The 21,461-nt window shown below is 54.3% G+C and overlaps 1 protein-coding gene across 1 annotated transcript in view; it reads left to right on the plus strand.

Moving 5' to 3' along the window:
- Window positions 1-21,461, plus strand: part of CACNA1B (calcium voltage-gated channel subunit alpha1 B) — a 186,297-nt gene that overhangs the window by 74,957 nt on the left and 89,879 nt on the right. Inside the window, exons 13-17 of the mRNA XM_057548592.1 lie at window positions 4,401-4,513; window positions 6,620-6,751; window positions 6,936-7,008; window positions 17,027-17,144; window positions 19,160-19,227. Of these exons, the coding sequence (XP_057404575.1) occupies window positions 4,401-4,513; window positions 6,620-6,751; window positions 6,936-7,008; window positions 17,027-17,144; window positions 19,160-19,227 (504 nt within the window). The remainder of the gene's footprint in view (window positions 1-4,400; window positions 4,514-6,619; window positions 6,752-6,935; window positions 7,009-17,026; window positions 17,145-19,159; window positions 19,228-21,461) is intronic.

The raw sequence follows: 21,461 nt of genomic DNA on the forward strand, positions 1-21,461 counted from the left end.
TCCTGGGGAGGCCGGAGGGCAGCAGTGGGCCTGGGTCCCTTCACCAGCCCCTGCAGGTGAGGGAGGCCTGGGAGGCAGGTGTTTCTGAGGCTCACCGTGGACGAGCACAGGGCTGGGGCAGCGAAGAGTCCCCTTCCCTGGGCCCCACAGACCATGCAGGATGCCTCCTGTGTTGAGCCCGGAGCCTGGGGATGGGGCGCTGTTGACACCTGCCCAGAGGCTGAGTTCTGACCTGGTGGAGGCTCTGAGTGAGAAGCGGCCGGGCCACAGCCCGAGGAGGCCTTGCACCTCTTCAGACTTCTCAGTAGCCAGGGAGGAGGCCGGACCTAGGTTGAAGGAAAGCTTCGACTTGGGATGCAGTTTAACTTTACCTTTTCCTGTCTGCGCTGCAGTGCAGCTGACAGACAGTGTCTACGACTTTGTCAGATCTTCAGGACGACTCACTTCATACATGAATAACTGGAGGCGTTGTGTGACGGGCCCAGGACTGCCCGGCTAGCGTGCGGGGGAGTCAGCGCTGGAGCCCGGGGCGGGCGTTGCACACCCGCCATGCTGCCTGAGCTCTGGGCGGGGGAAGGCAGTGGCGGCCCAGGTGCTCTCTGGGGCGTGTGGGCACCTGCGATTTTCACAGATGGTCGGGGGGAAGCCAACGCTTCTGCCCCTTTGCCTTCCTGGTTACAAAGAAAGCTGTGGTGCGCACAGGCAGAGGGGACCCACAGGGGAGGAGACTTCAGAGTGGCGGTGTCTGGGAACCAGCTAGGCCCCAGGGCAGGGGAATAATTTGCACACAAGCCAACAAATTTTTCCAAAACTTAGCAGCTTAAAACAAGCATCTGTTATCTCACAGATTCTAAGGGTCAGGAATCCAGGCGTGGCTTTACAGGGTACCAGTGGCCCGGGATCTCTCACGCGTTTACAGCCCAGCCGAGGCCGGGGACGCAGTCATCCCAAGGCTTGATTAGGACCGGAGGGTTCCTCGGGGTTGTTCAGGCTCGTCACAGGCTGTTGACAGGACTCGCTCGTGGTTGGTGACCGGCCTCACTTCCCGGTCCCGTGGCCTCTCCACAGGCTGCTTGCGTGTCCTCACTGTGTGGCAGCTCGTGATGCGAGTACCTGAGAGGCTGCAGAAACCAGTCTCAGGAGAGACAGCAGTCAGCCTTGCTATTGTATTAACATTTGTCAGGAGGGAGTCGCCGGGCCCGCCCGCTTTTCATGGGGAGAATGTTACCCAGGGATGCGAACACCAGGAGGCAGGGGTCCTTCGGGGCCGTCCGGAGGCTGACTACCACAGTCCCCTGTGATCCAGATTCTTCCCAGTGTAAGATACACTCACCTCCACTCCCAGTTCCCAGACGCACCCCATCACAGCATCAGCTCAGCGCCCCGAATCTCGTCATCCAAATCGGACCCAGGTCTGGCTGAGGCTCGTACAGTTTCTTTCGATCTTAGAGCCGTGAACTGAGAGAGACAAGCTATCCACCCCCGCACCCAGCATACAGCGGTGGGATGGGCAGGGGTAGCTGCTTCAGACCTTCCCGTTCAAAACAGGGCTAGTGGGATGCACAGGAGGGCCGGCTGGAGTCCAGCCGGCCAGCAGGCAAGTGTTGGGAAAGCCCTGATTCGTTCTGGGGCCTGGGAGCCCTCGGGCTCTTGGTTTTACCCTGAGTCCCCTTTCCTTTTTGTGAAAAGTAGTAAACGTTTTCAGCTGAGGTTTTCTTGGCCTGCTTCCTACTTAGTAGAATTTTGGGAATCCAAAGGCCTCATTTTGGTTTTTGCATTTCAACCCAAGCTGGTGGTATTTTTGTGCATGTAAGCCTTTTAAGAGCATTGTGGGTGTGTTGTGAGTCTTCCCAGAGTTCACTCCATCGGACGGAAGCCGTGCCCACAGCTCTCTTAGAGATGAGCCCTTCTCGGACTGAGCTGCTGCTGAGATGACCAAGGTCAACACCCTTCCACGTCCTGGAGGACTTACTGCTTCGTGAGGCCCATTTGCGAGGCTCACCCTACATCCCTTGAAGGGCCGGAAAGCGGCTGAATATGCTCTGAGGCCCCGCCTTTGATCTTTTGGGATCTTCCATACCAGCCCCCGTCGTGCCCTTGGCTTCATTTTTAGGCCATGCCATTTCTTAACGTTGGCCTCATTTGGTCTCTGGAGAGGCTGAGCATTTCCCAAACTAGCGAGTTGGGGCTTCTCTTTACTTAGCAGCGCTTTGCTCAGCTCCCGCCCTCCTCTCGCCTCTGACCGCGAGCGGCAGGAGGCCACAGGCAGCACCACTGCTCTCTGCTTGGACGGCGTCCCCTCCGCCAGAGCTCCCGCTCAGGAGGCACGTCTCCCACTGTCCCTGCGGCTGCCCGGTGGCTCTCTGCCCGCTCCCTTCCTTAGTCTCCTATGACTCCTCACTCTCCTGCAGACCTTTTGGGCGGCATCTTCAGAGTCCAGAACCCCCGGAAGAGTGGGTTCAGGGTGCATCAGGCCTTCACGGATGCGCTGCTTGGTGCCGCTGCCTGACTCCAAAGCCGCCCCCGCACCTGGGGCTCTTAGTTCAGCAGCACGGCACTCCTGCTTCCGGAGTCGGTATCGGTGTTTTCTTTCTGGGTAACAAGTTACTCCAGGACTTAGTGGCTTAAAGCAGCAAATGTTCGTCCTCTCATTCCGGTGGGGGCGCCGTCAGGCTGTGACTCGGCGGGTCCCTCACGAGGTTCAGTCCTCGCAGGCTCCGCTGGCTGGAGAGCTCCCTTCCAAGCTTGTGCTCGTGGCTGCTGACAGACCTCAGGAAGTCATCCTCCAGCCTCACTCCGGGGGCTGCTGGCAGCCTCGGGCCTGGTCACGTGGGCCTCCGCACAGGCTGCCCGAGCGTCCTCACAACCCGGCAGCCGTGGCCGAGGGCACAAGGGCCGAAGCCTCAGTCTTCTCGTGACTGTTCTCCGAGGTGCCAGCCCGTCACGTTCGTTGTGTTCTGTTTGCTACAAGTGGGTCACTAGGTCCAGCCCACCCTCCAGGGGACAGGGCTGTACAAGGGGGTGAACCCGAAGCAGTGGGGATCGTGGGGGCCGTCTTGAGAGGCCACCTGCATTGTGACCCAATGCGAGCAAATTTTGAGGATCAATGGAGAATAGGAGACATGTTGGAAGAGTGACAGTGAGAAGAAAGTAGATTTAGAAAACAATAGTCTTCAGCCCTGGGCACGATCTGGGTGCTGTGTGATGCTGAGACAAATTGGTGGTGATTGTCGGGGGACCAAGGACAGACGCGACAAGCTCGTCCCATTTGCTGCCCTGCTAGGGTCGTGGTGGGTGCAGCAGCTGTGGGCAGGTCTGAACTCCTCTGAACGATGTGCTTGCGTCCAGGGCGGGGAAACGTGCAGTGGAAGGTTGTGCGTTTGGGGCGATGCGGAGCTGGTGCAGCCAGCAGAGCAGACACGCAGGGTTGTGGACCAGTGCTAACCCGCAGGGGCCGCTGCCCTGGCACAGTCACTGTTTGTCAGGCTTGGTGAGGATGTTGGTGTCGAGCTGATCATGTTTACAGTTGGTACGAAAAGGGGGGAAGTGACCGAAACCTTGGGTGATGTGTGAGCCAAGCGAAGCCAAAGGGAATTTAAGAGACTGATGTTCGGCAGTGGAGTTCTCCGCGCCAGCTGCAGAAGCCCGCTTAGAAGGAGTGGGCATCAGCCACGCGCACGAAGAGCACACGAGCGCCGACCGCAAGCCCGCGTGTGCCCTGTGAGGTGCAGTGGCCAGGGAGGGAGTCCTGTCGGGGTGCCGCGGGGTGAGGCGTCCGCTGTGCTTCAGCCCTGCTGCCCTGGCCTTTCTGAGTCCCTCACGCGAGACACATGCTGAGGAGTGGCTGGAAGGAGGGGCAGGCCTCTTGCCCGCGAGTCCCGGTCCACCAACGTGGACGGCGCCCGGGATGACTGTTGGTGAAACGAGGGGCGGGCTTGCCCCCATCTGTCCTTGGTGGTACTTGCTGGCTCCCGCTATTCGGAAGAAGACAAGATGCAGTTATGAACTGGAACATCTCAGAGGTGGCAGGACCAGAAAGGGGATGTTACAAGGTCTGTGTGAGAGCAGCCTAACAGTCAAAGCTGTCGAGGCGGTTTGCCGGCCCCAGAGGGGTCACCGGGCTGTGAGGAAGCACAGGGGAGGCGTCAGACGAGGAGGCTTTAAGATCTGCCAGGAGAGCTGCAGGCCCAACTCGCTCGTGTTCTGTGTCCTCCTGGTGTATCTGGGTGGGGGAAGGACGGACACCGTCTGCAGCTCCTGGGGGCTGCAGGGGCTCAGTGTGAGGCCTGGGCCTCATGTTGCCTTCTGTGGCTTGAGCTGCGGACGGGGTGGGCGGGGCAGATGCTGACGGAGAGAAGCAGCCGCGCACGCGCCCCAGGCTGACCCCGTCTCCGTTGCAGGTCATCGTGGGGAGCATCTTCGAAGTGGTCTGGGCGGCCATCAAGCCAGGAACCTCCTTTGGGATCAGTGTGCTGCGGGCACTCCGGCTGCTGAGAATCTTCAAAGTCACGAAGTATGTCATCCGTGCGCTTTGGGGGGCGGGGGCGCAGGCAGTGTGGGAGCCAAGCCAACACAGGTGCCGCTCCTGGGGACGTGTGGCATAGGTCTTGCCCTCAGCTGCCTGGAATCTCTTTCTGTGGGTTATAACTGGTTAAAAACAGAAGACAGTCACAAAGCAGCCCATGCAAGCGAGGGCCGCAGCCCAGCAGGACTTCGCGTCGGCCCCGGGAGCCCGTCTACCTGCAGCGCCATTTGCAGCCTCCGCGCTGCCCCAGCACTTCTGGTTCTCTCGTTAGCTCGTTCCCCACAGTTTCACCCTGTCTCCTCTCTTGAAATCAGCAAGCCCACCTTTCAACCTCAAAGGATGACTCTGCTCCAGAGTTAATGGAGAAAACACAGGTTATCAGATGGATGTTTTGCCATCTTCCCGCCCCTAAGTCTGCTCACCTACCCTGCAGCCCTGCTCCCGTCCTGGTCCCGACGGGACCCTGACCTTCAGACCTGATCTCCCAGGCCTGCCTTTTCCACTCGAGGCCGACGCTGCCTGGCCTGTCCTCGGTGACAGGACGGGGCCCTGACCGTGTGTTCAGTTTCATCCCACTTGGCTCTTCACAGCCCTGGAAGCAGGTCTCTCCCTTTTGCCCACAAGGAGGCTGAGGCCCAGGCCAGAATGTGACGCAGGCCAGACCTCCCCGCTCTCTGCCAGAGCGGCAGCGCCGGGAAGGGGGGCCACCCTCGTCCGCAGCTGTCTCGGCAGCGGCAGAGCTGCCCGCACCCAACGGCCATGGCCGTAGGACTCCACAGCGGTACCCGAGCCTCCCCGAGGCTCTGAGGCGCCCACCCCACGAGCGGCTGGAGCGCGTGGCCACACGTGCCTGGCACCGGCCCCCGCGCAGCGTCCCTGGTGGCCCGCGTCACGACGGCCGTGGGATGGTCCAGACTGAGCCTGCGCAGGTGGCTTGGGCTCCAGGCCCCCGCTGCAGTGACCTCCCCAGCCTCCTGGTCTTTTCTGTTCTGTTTTAAATCCAACCCTGAGGCCATTCGAGGTCACGACAGTTTAACCGTGGAGGAGCTTTGGACAGGAGTTCGGTCGGCTTGGCCCACAGAGGCTGCCGGGTGCCCTGCGCCTCCTGCCCTCCATCCTCTGCTGGTTCTGCGGGAGAAGGGGCTTCAGGAGGTGACGGCCGGCGCTGCCCTCACCTTGGTCGTGGGCCTGGCATCTTAGCAGCTCCATTTCCTCCTGGAAAGCGGGTGGCCCCTGTCCTGACGTGGGCTGACCTACACCCCGCCCATCCTAGGAGAAGGCTGTTTGGAGTCTTCCAGCCCATCTCCCGTTAACTCTCACCTACCTAGTCAGAGAGCCCAAGGAGGATGGTGGGCCTCTGTGAAGCAGCATTAGGGACAAGGGCCCAGGGATGCCCCAGGCAGATGCCCTAGGCCAGGGCAGAGGACAGCAAGTGCAAAGGCACAGAGGCACGTGGTACGTCCGCCTGGGCTCTCCTGGGGGTCGCAGCTGGAGGGGACTCATCACCCAGTGGGCCGGCAGCAGCTAGGCCGTGGGCAGACCTCAGGGGGCCTGTGAGCCGGGGGGGTCCAGCTGAATGAGAGGGACAGAGTCTCGGACCCCCAGGAGCGTTGGAGGGGTGGGGTGGGAGGGAGTCGAGGCTGGAGGGCTGCTCCGCGCTGCGTGGCCCTGGCCCTCCGGGAGGGGCCGCTGGGGTCAGCGTCTGCACCCCGTGCCCGGCCTGCTCAGCGGAGGCTCTTTGCGCAGGAGCCGCGTGCTGAGGGCGGCGATGCTGAAGGGTGCTCCATTGCGGCCCCTTCTCCTGCGTGGCCGTGGCCTGAGGGGGGTGAGGGGCGAAGGCGGGCGTGGTCGTGGGGGAGGGAGGCTGGGGAGGAGGTGTAGGAGGCGATCGTGAGCTCAGCGCTGGACCCTCGGCGTCTGCTGTCCCCGTGGGCGGGGGTCGGTCGCGGTCCAGCAGGTGGTCTGGACCCCTGGAGAAAGCACTCTCCGCGCACCGGGTGTGGGGCCCTCAGGCCAGAAGGCGCCGGCAGCCGCAGGCGCGTGCCGTCCGTGTCCGGGCATGCCGGCGCGCTCGGACCAGGCCGCTCCCCGCAGGTACTGGAGCTCCCTGCGGAACCTGGTGGTGTCCCTGCTCAACTCCATGAAGTCCATCATCAGCCTGCTCTTCCTGCTCTTCCTCTTCATCGTGGTCTTCGCTCTGCTGGGCATGCAGCTCTTCGGGGGGCAGTAAGCGAGGCCGGGCCCCCGGGACGCAGGGCTCAGAGGGGGCGGTGCCGCCCCGGGCTCCTCCTCCGCGCCCCTCCCTGAGGGTCCCGAGGCGGGGCCGCTGACACCAGACGCAGCCCGGCCAGGTGCCGGTCCTCCTGGTCCCGAGGGGGCTGCCTCTGTCCAAGACCCTTGTTCCTCTCAGGTTCAACTTTCAGGACGAGACTCCGACGACCAACTTTGACACCTTCCCCGCTGCCATCCTCACTGTCTTCCAGGTAAGGCTGCCGGCTCCCGGCTCACTTCTGGCGTGTGGGGCCCTCCCTGCCGGGTGTGAGGGTGCGCAGCCTTCCTCCCCCGTCAGCCCCTCCCCAGTGCCCGTGAGGGGACAGGCACAGCAGGTCTCTGACGTGCAGCGCCCCCGCTGGGGCCGGGTCGGGAGGGAGCTGCCCGAGCAACAGGTGGACACCTTGGGAGGCCCCGGCTTCAGGTCGCCACTTAGCGCTCTGCCCCCGAGACCTGGAACCGATCACAGCCGTCGTTGTCCGTTGAGAGTCGAGGGGAAAGCACTCCCCAGGCTTCTCCCTCCAATGGCTTGGCCCCAGCGGCCCCTCAGTTTCCCTTTGTGTCTGGAAACACGCCGCCCGCAGCCCCTGGGGACGCTGAGCCTTGGTTCCCGCTTGAGGACTCCCCGGTTCAGCGCTGTCCCCCTCACAGAGCCGCGGCCCCTGGGGCCCCACAACTGGCCTCACCAACGTGATGAAGCCCGCTGCCCCTCGAGCATCCTCCGCCACATCTGAGGCCGAGCAGGACTGGCGGCGGCGGGGGGCGGCCCGCGATGGCGCCTAGGGAAGCCCGCAGGCTGCAGGCGCTCTGGCCAGGGCCCTGCCTGCTCCTGGCCTCCGGGGCCGCTGGTGCTGCCCCCCGCCAACGCCGGAACCACAGTGCGTGCAGGAGGGGGGCCTTTGGGGCTCCTCTCTCAAAGGAGGGCGTCTTTCCAGCCGACCGTTCGAGCCACACTAGACGCTTGCTGACAGGGTGACTCAGTCTAGTGATCTCGCCCGCAAGCCCCCCTCCCGACCTGGGTGGAGCAGAGCAGCTCTTTTCCCAGAGGCTCGTCTGCTCCCGGCCTGGCAGGACTCCAGACCCCGGGCTGTCATCGTTCTGCTTCCTGTCTGACCCCACTTTCGAGTCCTGTGGCTTCGCCCTCCTCTGAGCTTTAAGGATTGGGTTGCCCGTCAGCGTACTACCCTTCGCACCTTCTCCATCAGAAGCATCGCCAATGGCTCGACTGACTCAGAGCTGGGGAAGCGTCCAGCCCTTTAAGGAGGCTGAGAGAGTGGTTGAGGCTGGAGGAGGCTGAGAAGATCGCCAGGACCGACCGTTGGCCCAGCCGGGCCTGTAACGCCCGCAAGATGACACTGGGCCGAGGGCCTGAGACCCAGACTGGAGCCCCTGCTTCTGAATGGGGTTGGAGAGGGCACAGGGAGGCATGTGACCAGGGGGAGAACAGCTTGAACTCTGCTCCTGGTGAAGCTGCCCGACCACGCCCACAGGTGGGGGGTGAGCCGCTCCTAAGAAGCGGCAGCAGCGTGCTAATGCAGGCGCCTTTAACCCTCAGAGGGCACGAGGGAGAGCTCAGCGCAAAAGTACGGAAGAAGGGCACCTGGAACTGAGGATCTCTGGTTAATGGGAAAGATAACTAGAAGACACAGCTGTTTAAATAAAAAGTGGAGGCTGAACGTACGCTGACGTGATCCTCTCAAGAACGCGGAGGCCCTGAGCCAGCTGCGGCTCAGAGGCGGAGAGAGAGGGTGCCAGCGATGTTCCAGAAAGAGCTGAGACCTGGACACAGCCTGATACAGAGGAAACCTTAAAATCTGTTCTCGAAAGACAGATCTCCTGCAAAAGAATGCCAGTCTGATGGCAGGCCTCTCGTGGCAACGATGCCAGAAGGTCTGGGAAAAGCAACTTTAAAATATTGGCGGACGGTCCCTGTTGGCCTGGAATTCCCACTCAGAGAGCCGCAATCCGAGGTGGAAGAAGGACACATCCAGACACAGATTCTGAGAGTCACACCCAACTGCTGAAAGCACTGCAGACACGGATACGGATACATTTAGGAAAGCGGATAAATGGGGGGAAAAGTGCATTAACCCAAGGAGAAGCAGAAAACCTGGGCTATTTCAGAAATTGAATAATTTCTGAATAATAATTGAATACTTGAAAAATCTACCTGCCCTGGAGACCACGCTGACAGTTTTACAAGTGAACTCTGCTGAATATTTAAGAAAGGTTACTCCAATTTTATACAGATGACTCCAGAGAAGTTAAAAAGGAAACACCCACCCTTTTATGAGACTGGAATAACCTTGATATGAAAACACTAGACAAGGGCAATATAAGAGAAGGAAAATATAAATTACTATCACACACAGAGAGACAAAACATCCTGAGGGAAATAAGAGCTAATCCAATCTGGATGTACTTAAAGATCATCTTTATGATCAACTTGAATTTATCCTAGAAATGCAAGATGATTTAACATTAGAAGGTCTATTAATGTAATTCATCATCTTAACAGATTAAAGAAGGAAAAAAACCATGTATGATCAGAAAAAACATTTGAACTCTAGCAAAAGCACAGCCAAGCACCAGAGAGAGAGGCAGATGAAACAAGACTGGCAAATTGTGTTGATTGTTGAAGCTGGGTGATGAGTACGTAGGGGTACATTACACTCTCCACTTTGTATGTTTGAAACTGTCCATCATGAATTTTTTTTTCTAAAAGAAAATCCCATGATAAAACCCAACACTCCTTGCAAATAAAAACCCTTAGCAGATTATGCTAGTATCAGTGGTCTTAGTGCAGTAGAATAAGAAAAAAATGAAATAAAATTTCTCGGGATTGCCAAGGAAGAAAGAAAAATGTCATTATTTACAGAAGAAATAGTTATATACATAGAACACTCATGTCACTGCAGATGGAGTGGGACAGTTTGGTTATCCATAGACAAAAACATGGAGTTGGATTTCTACCTTGTAGCAGATTTGAATATCAGTTCAGATGAATTAAGACGTAAATGTGAAGAGCAACTCTGAAATTTTAGAACATACAGGAGAGTAATGTTACTGACTGAAGGCAGGGAAAGCCTTCTTAAGGAAGATGTAAAAAAGCACAGATCATAAAGGAAAGCTTTGACAAATTTGGCTATTGAAATACAAATTTCTGTGCATCAAAAGACACCATAAAAAGGTCAAACAAACAAGTCATAGGCTGGGAGTAGATGTTTCCACAGCATTGGCTAATAGCCAACAGCCAGAATAAATAACCAATAACCAGAATAAATCGAAAACTTCCACAAATCAAAAAGGAAAGACAAATAATGCAGCAGGAAAGGGCAACATGTATAAGCAAGGAACTCGGGACAGGAAATTGGGCTGATGAGTAGACCTGTAAAAACCATCATCTGTTTACTCGTAGTGAGGAAATGCAAAGTAAACCCACCTGTCAGTTTAGTTGAAATTAAGAAATCTAACAGTCTCAAGTTTTAGAGAAGATGTGGAGAAATGGGGATTCCTTTATGCCGTTGGTGGGTTGGTAGAACCACTTTGGAAAGTAATGTCACCGTATCTAACCCACCGGAACTCACACAACAGCAGTTCCTGTTGTGGGTACATGCTCTGGAAGGTCCCTGGCCGGATGCACAGAGACCTGCGAGACCATCGCAGCAGCATTGTGTGTGATAGCAAGACACTGGAAACCTCTTGATTGTTCATCGTCAGGGGAGTGGATAAGGAGAGGGTGTTCTATCTGTGCAGCAGGGCCATGAATGACCTAGAATTAACTCTATTAACATGGATCGCAAGCAATGTTAAGCTAAAAAAAAACAAAGCAAGACTTGGAATAATACAAAGCATATGATACTACTTATTTAACTAAGTTTTTAAATTGAAGTATAGTTGATTTACAATGTTGTGTTAATTTCTGCTGTACAACAAAGTGATTCAGTTATACATACATATACATTCTTTTTTCCATTCTTTTCCATTATGGTTTAGCATATGATACTAAATATTTAATAAGGATGAAAACATCTTGTTTCAAAACATATTGCGTAACAATATTGTTTATGGTATATATGGAAGTAAAGGTGTAAAAGCTTGCATGGGAATGTTTAACAGTAAATTCAGGGTGAGGTGGGCTTGGGGAGAGGAGGAATGAGACTGGAGATTTCTATTCAGGGAACTTCAGCTACATTTTAAAGTTTTATTTCTTAAGCTGGGTAATGGGTACACAGAGCTTTAAATATTATTCATTGTACCTTTCTGAATGTTTGAAATATTACATAATTTAAAATTAAATGGGTACAAAAAGGTAAACTAAGTAGACCTTAACCAAAAGGAAGCTGGTGTAATGTTAACATCAGCCAAAATAGAAGTGAAAAAGAAGGTGAAAAAAAGCTTTAGTAAAAATAAGGAAGTATATTACGTAACAATAAAAGGAAGATGCAACCTAACAGCACGGCTCAAAAAACATACCAAGCAAAAACCGACAGAATCACAAGGAGAAATCAACAGTCCACCCTCTTTTAAGAGATTTATATTTCTATCAGACTGAAGGATGAAGCTGATAAGGGTTAGACAGGATGTAAAAGAACTCATGAGCACGACCGTCACAACTCGGCTGATGCATACAGAACTCGCCAATTGATAGCGAATAAAATAGTCATTATCTGGGGCACAGGAACATTTACAGAAATTGATCACGTGTTAAGTCACTCAGGAAATTTCTACAAGCATTAAAGAATCGCGCTCCTACAGCGCACATTCTTTTTTTAAAAATTTTATTTATTTTGTTTATTTTTCTTTGGCTGCGTTGGGTCTTTGTTGCTGTGCGTGGACTTTTCTCTAGTTGCAGCGAGCAGGGGCTACTCTTCGTTGAGGTGCGCAGGCTTCTCATTGCGGCGGTTTCTCATTGCGGAGCACAGGCTCTAGGCACGTGGGCTTCAGTAGTTGTGGCTCACAGGCTCTAGAGCGCAGGCTCAGTAATTGTGGCACACGGGCTTAGTTGCTCCGCAGCATGTGGGATCTTCTGGGACCAGGGACCGAACCCGTGTCCCCTGCATTGGCAGGCAGATTCTTAACCACTGCACCACCAGGGAAGTCCAGCACATTCTTGATATTACTTAAATAAATAGAAAGCACTAGTAAACAGTCACTTAAGATCTTCCCCATATTTGAAAGCTGAGGGTTTGAGTTGAAGAAGACAGCACAGTGGACACTACAGAATATTTAGAACTGAACAATAATTAGCAAAACTCATAGGATGAGTCTGAAGCAATACTTAGAGGAAAATTTAGAGTCTTAAAAGCAATTATCAAAATAAGAGAATGACTAAAAATAAATAAGTTAAGTACTTATCTTAAAAATCTAGAAAAAAGAAAGAGTAAACCAAAGAGAAATTGAAAGCAGGAAAAAATGATGCTAAGAGCAGACATTAATGAAACATAAAACTAAAATACCAAGATAACAAAATCCTAAAAAGCTCATTCTCAATAAGGCTAATAAAGTAGATAACTTTATAGCAAGACTGATCAAGAAAAAAAGCACAAATAAAAAGTATAGCCCAATGCAACAAACTAGTGAATATAATGAAAAAGAAGCAGACTCACAGATAAAGAGAATAAAAGAGTGGTTACCAGTGGGGAAAGGGGAGAGGGGAGGGGCAATATAGGGGTAAGAGGTACAAACTATTATGTATAAAATAAGCTACAAGGATATATTGTACAATATAGGGAATATAGCCATATTTTATAATAACTATAAATGACATATAACCTTTAAAAATTGTGAATCACTGTATTGTACACCTGTAACTTACAAAATATTGTACATCAACTATACTTCAATAAAAAAATAATTTTTTAAAAAGTATAGCCCAAAAGGGAGGTATAACTACAGAAAAGGGAGAAATTTTTAAAATCCCAAAAGAATATTATGGCAACTTTATGCCAATAGGTTTGAAAACTTAGATGAAATGTGCACTTCTATAGGAAAACATCAGTTACTTAAATTAGCTGAAGAAGAAAAAAGAACTGGATAATTTTATAACCATTAAAGAAATGGAATCCCTAGTCAAAGCTCTCTTCCTGCCTTCCTGCCTCCTGCCCAGGGCTCGGGGAGTTATAAGGTGAGCTTTGCCACGCCTTTAAGGAACAGATGATAATGGACTCAGACGCTTCCAGAGAAGGGGAGAAACCATTTCATGGGGCTAGGACAACGTTGACCCCACAGCCCGGCCAAGACAATGTAAGGAAAGCAAAATGCAGACAGAGTGTGAGCTCTGTCAACCAAAAAAGCTGCAGGAGGCTGCAAATAAGAAGTGTTTTGGGATCTTAAGAACTGCAATTCAAGAGACACAGATTTGGCTAAAATAAAAAGAGTGTCCTGGGGAAGAGAAAGAGTCGGGGGCTTGTAAGACAAAAGCCACGAGGCTGTGCTCTGACACAAGAAGGGAAATGTGTGTCCTTCAGGGATGGCTGTCACCAGGCGTTTTAGGGTAGGTGTCTGATAAGTGTCTTGAGTTTCTGACAGATGTTCTGGAGGCCTGCATTAGGACAGTAAGTGGTCAAAAGGTCAGATTCCATCCAGGCCTCCTGGCTCCATTTCAGAGAGCTCTCTCCTTCCACAGATCTGTGAGGCAGGGGCTTTGTTTTGTCTACTGAGGATCTCAAGTGCCTGAAGATTGCCTGACACACAGCAGGCAGGCACTCTAAGTGTTCACTCAGTGAAGGTAGATGCAAATAGCCTGAAATAGAATATTCAAAAATCAAATCCAACTGTGTGTAAAATAGAACCTCATGGCTAAACTGTGCTTATCTCAGTAATACAATAATTTGTCAATGTAATTTCCTGATCTCTACAGTTTAAAAGAGAAAAATAAGCATATCAATAGATTTAGAAAGATGGAATATTGATATTATGATGAAAAACATGTTATACAAAGAACTTAAAATACTAAGGACTCAAAAAAAAAAACAAAACCCCAAAACAAACCCACAGCTAGTTGGGTGATAGCTAATATGGATGGGTTTCTTTTTTGAAGAGATGGAAATAAAATTCTAAATTCAGAATTCTAAATTCTGAATTTAGAATTCAGTTCTAAAATTGACTGTGGTAATGGTTGCACATATTTGTGAATATACTAAAAACCATTGAATTATACACTTTAAATGACTGAATTATATGGTATGTTAATTATATCTCAATAAAGCTATTGTTTTACAAAGACCGTAGCAAACATCACAGATAAAAGATTGTTGATGGTTAATTTTACGTCAACTTGACTGGACCATGGGGTGCCTAGATTAAGCATTATTTCTGGGTGTGTCTATGAAGGTGTTTCTGGATGAGATGAGCATTTGAATTGGTGGACTGAGAAAGCAGATGTGGAAGCCTCCCCTAGTCCACCGAAGGCCTGAGTAGAATAAAAGGGCTGAGTTAAGGGAGAGTCCACTCTCGCTGCCCGACCATCTTTGAGCAGGGACATCCGTCTTCTCTTGTCTTTGGACTCAGAGTTGGGCTGAAACTTACACCATTGTCTCTCCTTGTCAGCTGTGGGTCTTGGGACTTATTCTCCATGACCACAAGATATACCCAGACATCTCCTCTTGGTTCTGTTTCTCTGGAGAACCCAGACTAATACAGATTGAAAGCATAACCAAGGATATCTAGTATTCAGGCAGTTGAAGTCAATATAATAAGAAAAAGAAAGAGGTAGAAGGACTGGAAAGGAATAGACAAAATAGTTATTATTTACAAATGGTGTGATTATTTACATAGAAAATTCAAGAGAATCAATTAGAAATAATAAGAGAATTCATTGTTGCTGAACACAAGATCAACATAGGAAAAATAAAGCTTTTCTATATAACAGTATCATTCAATTAGAATAGTCGATTAAAATGAAAGATTTCATTTACAGTAGTAACAAAAGCTATGTTATCCAGAAATAAATCCACAAAAAGTATACAAGACTTTTACAGGTGAAATTATAAATTGTCATTAAAAGACCGAAAGAATGGAATACCTATGTTTATAAATGGGACGCCTTACTGTGGTAAAGGGATCAGTTCTCCCTAATTTAATTTGTGATCCAAATCCCAACAGAACTGCTCTTGGAATTCAGCATATTGAGTCTGTGGGAGAGTAAATGGCCAAGAATGGCCAGGACAGTCCACGAAGGAGTGATGTACCCCTCCGTATATCAAGACTTATCACAAAGCTACAGTAATGAAGATTGTGAGGTGTAAAGACAAAGTGTCAAAGAACAGACCAGAAAGCCCAGAGACATGCCCAAGCCTATGTAAGAAGTTGGTCATGTGAAAAAGATGGCATTTTAAATCAACGGGAGGGGGATGGGATGGTCAAAAAATGAGCCTTCTGTGTGGGAGAAAAGTAGGTCTTCATCCTCAGGTGTGCACAGAACAGTAACCACAAGCTCTAGTTGGATTAGAGACCTAAAAGCCAAACTTTAAAATGATTTGAAGAAAATATAGGAAAATTCTTTATGACCTTGGGATGGAGAGAGATTTCTTAAGGGGCAAAAAGCAGAAACCATAAAGGAAAAGACTGATACATTTGACTTCATTAAACTTCTTTATAATACAAAAAAATTAGTTAAAAGCAAAAAGGAGACCAGCAGAAGATTTTTCCAGTAGACATTGCAGATAGAGGACTAGTATATACAAGAATACATAAGGAAGTCTGTAAGAAAAGGTGACTTATCAGCAATACAAGCCAAAGAGTTGAAAAGGCCACAGAAAGGAGATCTGAGCAGCCACTGGATACAAGAGAAGATGTCCCGCCTGAATGGCTCTTCCGTTCACCCCGCCGGCCGGGAGCTATCAAAGGGTGTGGCTGTGCTCAGTTTGGGACGAGGGTGTGAGGAAGACACAGCCTGCGTTGCTGGTGGGACTGTAATTTGGGATAAGCACTTTGAAAATGTCTAGTGAAGTCAAAGGTGTGCAGAACCTACGATCCAGCAGAACCAGCTCTAGACAAACTTCATGTTCACAATGGGACACACGGGCAAAAACCTTGGAAGTGCCTGTTGAGGAAGATGGGTGAGTACATGGAAGGAATCTATGCAGCACCTTCCACGACAGTGGGTTTTTATGTGTCCACACGGGTAAACTTCAAAGATAAAAGAGTGAATGAACGGAATGATGAGGTAGTCTGACACCTGCCCATGCCTGTTTAAAACACGCGTGATGGGGCTTCCCTGGTGGCGCAGTGGTTGAGGGTCTGCCTGCCGGTGCGGGGGACACGGGTTCGGGCCCTGGTCTGGGGGGATCCCACGTGCCGCGGAGCGGCTGGGCCCGTGAGCCACAATTGCTGAGCCTGCGCGTCTGGAGCCTGTGCTCCGCAGCAGGAGAGGCCGCGATGGTGAGGGGCCCGCGCGCCGCGATGGGGGGTGGCCCCCGCTTGCCGCAACTGGAGAGGGCCCTCGCACAGAGGCGAGGACCCAACACAGCCATAAATAAATAAATAAATAAATATTAAAAAAAAAAAAAAACACGCGTGATGTATTTCGTTTATAGGTGTGTGTGTGTTGTGTGGTGTAGGACCACAAAGATGGGAGGCCCCCCAGGTTCATGGCTGGGGTTGCCCGTCGAGGGTGATCGTGGGCAGTGGGACCTGATGCGAATATGACAAAATGTTAGCAATTTCCATTCTGAGTGGCAGACACACGAATGTCTGTTACCTTATCCCCTTGTACTTTCCCCAAAATACAAGTGAAAAAGAGGCACGTGTTTCCCGATGGGGCAAGGACGGCATTTAGCCGCCCTCGTGGCCTGGACCCCCTGGGCGAGGGGAGACAGGGACCCGGAGGGTCAGAGGCCCTGCAGCTGTTGTCTGGCCGTGAGCAGCTTGCGCCCCTCTCTGAGCCTCAGTTTCCTCACCGGTGCGGCAGTGACCAGGCGGCTCTGGGACGTGGAAAGCTCTGCCACGGTCTCCTTGCCTTTGCTCACCTTTCTCTCCTGCTGGGAGCTCCCTTTCCATTCTTGGCAGAAACCCAGAGCCTATTCATCTTATAAGGCCTGACCCAGCCCAGCAGCCATGTCCTTCTGGAAGTTTCTCTGGAGGCTCCTGGGCTGCCTTGACCATCATCCAAGGACCTGTGTGTGCGCACTCGTGTGCCCATGGGCTCGTGGGTGCGGGCGTGCGTGTGGACGCGGGTGGCTGTGGGGACATGCCCCGGCTGCTCTCCCTCCCTCCCTCCCTCTGCAGATCCTGACCGGGGAGGACTGGAACGCCGTGATGTATCATGGGATCGAGTCGCAAGGTGGAGTCAGCAAAGGCATGTTCTCCTCGGTTTACTTCATTGTCCTGACGCTGTTTGGAAACTGTATCCTTCTGCCGTCTGAGCGAGGGGGTCGGTGCTTCCTGGGCCTGCTCTCCCCTCCCTCCCCAGGAGGACGGAGCCAGTGGGGTGGTCGGCAGGAACGTGAGGGTGGCTTTCCCATGGAGGGTGGGCCGTGACGCACCCCCGCCCAGGAGCAGCTTGAGTTACAGATGCAGCCTGAGGTCGGGCCGGAGGCCGAGGAAGCGTGAGCAGCGCGTGGGGTGTCCCGAGGCAGGCAGCGAGGTGGGAGGCGGGAAGACGTGGGCTTTGAGCCTGAGGGCAGCCATCTATTTTGTTTTCACTTTAATTGAATTCAATAATTAAATTGTGGCACTGGGCTTTTAAAAAAACCTTCGCCCATGGAAATGTCCCACCTGCAGAGAAGCGCAAAGGAAGGCCTTGTGCGGAGGGAGGTCGCTCCTCGGGCTTGTGTTGCAGGGTCTGGCGTGCGGGACTCTGCGGGGTCAGGGCAAGCCCGGCCAGGGGGGCTCTGCCTCAGGCCCCCCGGCCGTGCTACCCAGCTGGAGTGTGTCCCTGTGGCTGGGCCCCAAGGGGCATGGCCTTCGTCCTGCTCTCGGCGTGGCGAGGCCTCTGAGGGTGCCCATAGCTGTGCTCAGTGCCAGGGGGCAGCAGCCGACCTTGGCGTCCTGTCCCGTGGGCCCCACTGGGGCCCTGAGCAGGCCTGTCTGAGGCACTGCCCTGGGATGTGGGTGCCCCCTGAGTCCCAGGGCACCTCCTTGCCAGACAGGGGGCCTGGCCCACAGGGGTCACCCAGAGCCGACGGCTGCTTGAGCCTTGCACTGGCCCAGAGCCCCTGGGATAACATGGGGCACAGGGCTGTCCCTGGGCGTCTGCCCCAGGACCAGCAGAGTCTGAGACGGCTCGGCTGTCACAGCTGAGGGGAGGGGCTGCTGGCATTGAGCGGGCGGAGGACACCCCATGGCAAAGGACTGCCTGCCGTCGGCAGTGTGCAGGGCACTAGGTGACCGGGAGGGCACCCGCCCGCGGGGGCCAGGGGTGGGCCTGGGTGTGCGGGGGCAGTACAGGGGCGAGGCACCGAGGGCTGGGGACGGGGCGGGGGGCGGGGGGCAGCGCAGGGAGGACGGTGCTGCCTGGCGCTGAGGTGGGCAGAGGTGGCTGCCGCGACAGGCGAACGGAAGGGATTCAGCTCAGCGGCAGCGCGAGGGCCTGAGCCTGCAGGGTTCGGATGGGCAGGGCAGGGCCGGGGCAGGGCTGGGGCAGGGCCGTTGGGGCCCCTGACCCTGGGACCCGGGGGAGTTACCTACCCTCTGCGGCCTTTGTTTCCTCATTGCTGACTGGGGGTCACAGGAGCGCCTCATCACGGCTCCCAGGGGGCACAGCGGGAGGGGGCTTTGGAGGCGGCGGCCGCCTGCCGGGCACTCCCGTGGCATCTGCCGTCAGCGTGCCGCTGCTGCTTCTCTGGACGAGGGGCACCTCGAGGGAGGGGTCCCAGGACTCGGCTTTGGTAAAGGAAGCTGGGAACGAAGCCAGGCACGTGTCCGTGAGCCTTGCCGGAAGCTGGTCCATCGGTGGTCTCTGCTCACGGGACCCAACGGTGCTGGGGCCCACATGCAGCCTGGGTGCTTGCTGGGAGAAGTGGGGGCAGAGTGGGCAGCCCTTGTGCCCTCCTGGGAGGCAAAGGCAGGTTAATCCAACACAGCGCGAACTTCCGGCCTGGAGCGTCGGCCCTGAAGAGGTGGTGTGGGGAAGGGGTGGTGTGGGCTTTCGAGGAGGCCGGGCGTTGTGAGATTGCATGAAGGAGGCTGGGTGGAGGCCAAGGGGCCGCAGGGCCCAGCGGCTGGGCTGGGCTGTGTCTGGGGATGATGGGCTGACAGGGCTGGAGGGCCGGGGGTGGGGGCGTGTGGACACCAAGGAAGGAGGCTGAGGCTGCTCAGGGCCTGGGAGATGAGCCCCTGTGTCGTCAGAGGAAGCCGTGGTCTGACCCTGGGAGAGGCTGTGGGTCAGAAGGCTTCCCTTCCTTAGCTGGAGCCAACCAGACACCCTGCTGAACGTCTTCCTGGCCATCGCTGTGGACAACCTTGCCAACGCGCAGGAACTGACCAAGGTGTGTAGGTAGGGACCCACCTGCAGCCTAGGTATGGGTGGGGTGGGGGGTCAATCTGTGTCACTCTGGATGAGGCTGCAGAGCCATGAGGAGGGCCAGGACCTGGGTTAAGGACCATGTGACTGCTGTGCAGGGGTGTCTCCTCCAGGCCCTGGACAGGCAGGGCTGTGGGGGAATGGCACTGAGGAGGGAGGGAGAAAGAGCATGCCGGGAAGGCAGATGACCATGAGGGCAGCTCCCAGGAAGCAAGACCTGGGAAGAATGACCAGACAGGCAGGAGGAGGTGCGGGAGCAGGTGGTGGATGGCAGAGAGGGGCCTGGAAGATGGGCCCAGGCTGCCCTGGTCTCAGGATTGAGGGGCACGTGACTGTGCGGAGTGGGGGACGTGTCCTCTCAGGAGTGAGACGGACCAGGAGGGGGGCCCGAGGGGACATCCAGTCTGAGGACCCGAAAGGGCAGTAGGGACCCCTGTGGTCATGCCCGGAGGTGAGGGGACCCCTGTGGTCAGTCTCTGGCGTGGATGGTTGAGCTCAGGCTGTCAGTGGGCAGTGCTGTCCTCAGAGTCTGGGCCAGGCTGGTGCTGAAGGAGCAGTCTGTGCCTGTTCTCAGCAAGTCCGTGCCCCAGCAGGACAGCTTTCTTTCCAGGCTGTACCCAGTGGGAGTCGTCTAATAGGCATCTCTCATCCTTGAGCCTGGTGGGGGATGTGATTACACACGTCTCCCCTGTGGTTTCCCTCCAGATGACACAGCCCCCTGCCTGGTTACCGTCACCCTCTCTGCCCTGGACCGTGCAGGCGGCCCGCTGTTTCAGCCTCAGGCTGGCCCTTCGACAAGCCCGGCTCCCGGTGCAGAGGGCGCTCCTGCTGGTCAGGGCGTCTGAGAAGGCGCTGCTCCCTGCAGGCACGCGCGTACTTGCTCTGTACGCCGGGCCTATGCCTGTGCGCGGACCTGTGTGTGTGGGTGTCTGTGCGCTCACGCCCGCCGTGCCTGACAGCCTCCCACTTGTGTTGCACCCACTCCAGTCTAGCACATGCTAATAAGACTCTTAACACTGTCCCCGTTCTGGGGCTTGACTCGGGCCTTCCCTGAGGAAGGCAGGCGACAGAGGTGCAGGTGAGCCACGGTACTCCTGGCAGCGCGCGCTGTACAGGCGCCCTGCTGCCCCACCCGGCTCCCTGGGGGGAGTGCTCCCCGGGGGCGGCCCGTGCAGTGCCTCCCCTGCTTCTGCTCAGCCCTCCTCCCCGCACCCCCTAGCTGGGCTGGGGCAGTGCCTGTGGGTGTGGACTCCTCCCTTCTTCTGGGCGCTGGCTTCTGAGGACTGGGAATCCCACTGGCGTGCCCATTTCTGTTGTCAGCCAGTTCCTAGACCGAACCTCGCCATTCAGGAGGGGCTGGAGGATGGCCCAAGCCCCTGGCTGGGGGGACCGTGCGACCACAGAGCACTTCTGGGGGTCAGGATTTACAGCACCACGTGAGCCAGGGGTGCCCAGCAGCATCGCTGGTCTGGCACTAGCTGTCCTGGGCTGGGTGAGCTTGAGTTCAGAGCTCTCACTGCCCCTTCACGGTTGTCAATGGGTGAGGACACACTGACAGACCATGTCCTTGGGGCCCTGTATCCATGCACAGACCATGGGTGGTGGCCCCTTTGGGCAAACTGCCCTAATTCAGGAATTTCCTTGCTTTGGGAGTTGGGGCAGGTGGACGCCTGTCTGTGTCAGGCTATGGGGCATTCCTGGGCTGGCCAAGAGACCAAAGGGCGGACACGCCCTCCTTTACCGTCCCACAAATATATGGTAGCATCATTTATTTTGAAGTGGAAATAAACTCACATCGAGTTTGTTTGTAGAACACCAACTGGAGTGATTTGAGGGCTGTAAACCAGGATGGAGCCCATAGCTGGAGGAATGACGTCTCTAGGGTGCTCCGTGGTGGGTCTAGCTCTGCCTCCCCTCTGGGGCCTGAAGCTTGAATGTCTCTTCTCTATGGTGGGAAATTTTCAGACAGCTAATAGGGGGCTTAGTTGCCATTACCATGCCTCTAAAAGCAGATTCAAGGACATTTGGGACATGTTGGGAATGCCAGCTCCCAGGGGAGCCAGGTGGGCCCGGGATTGGGGTAATGGGGGATATAAGGGTGGTCCCAGCGATCTAGCTGGACGACACAGAGACTAGTTTCCCTCCCAGGGCCCGTAGACTCAGCCTAGAGCTGTTTATCTAGATCTGAGGAGCAGATCA

This window comes from Balaenoptera acutorostrata, chromosome 6, assembly GCF_949987535.1.
Source record: "Balaenoptera acutorostrata chromosome 6, mBalAcu1.1, whole genome shotgun sequence".
NCBI classification, from domain to species: Eukaryota; Metazoa; Chordata; class Mammalia; order Artiodactyla; family Balaenopteridae; genus Balaenoptera; species Balaenoptera acutorostrata.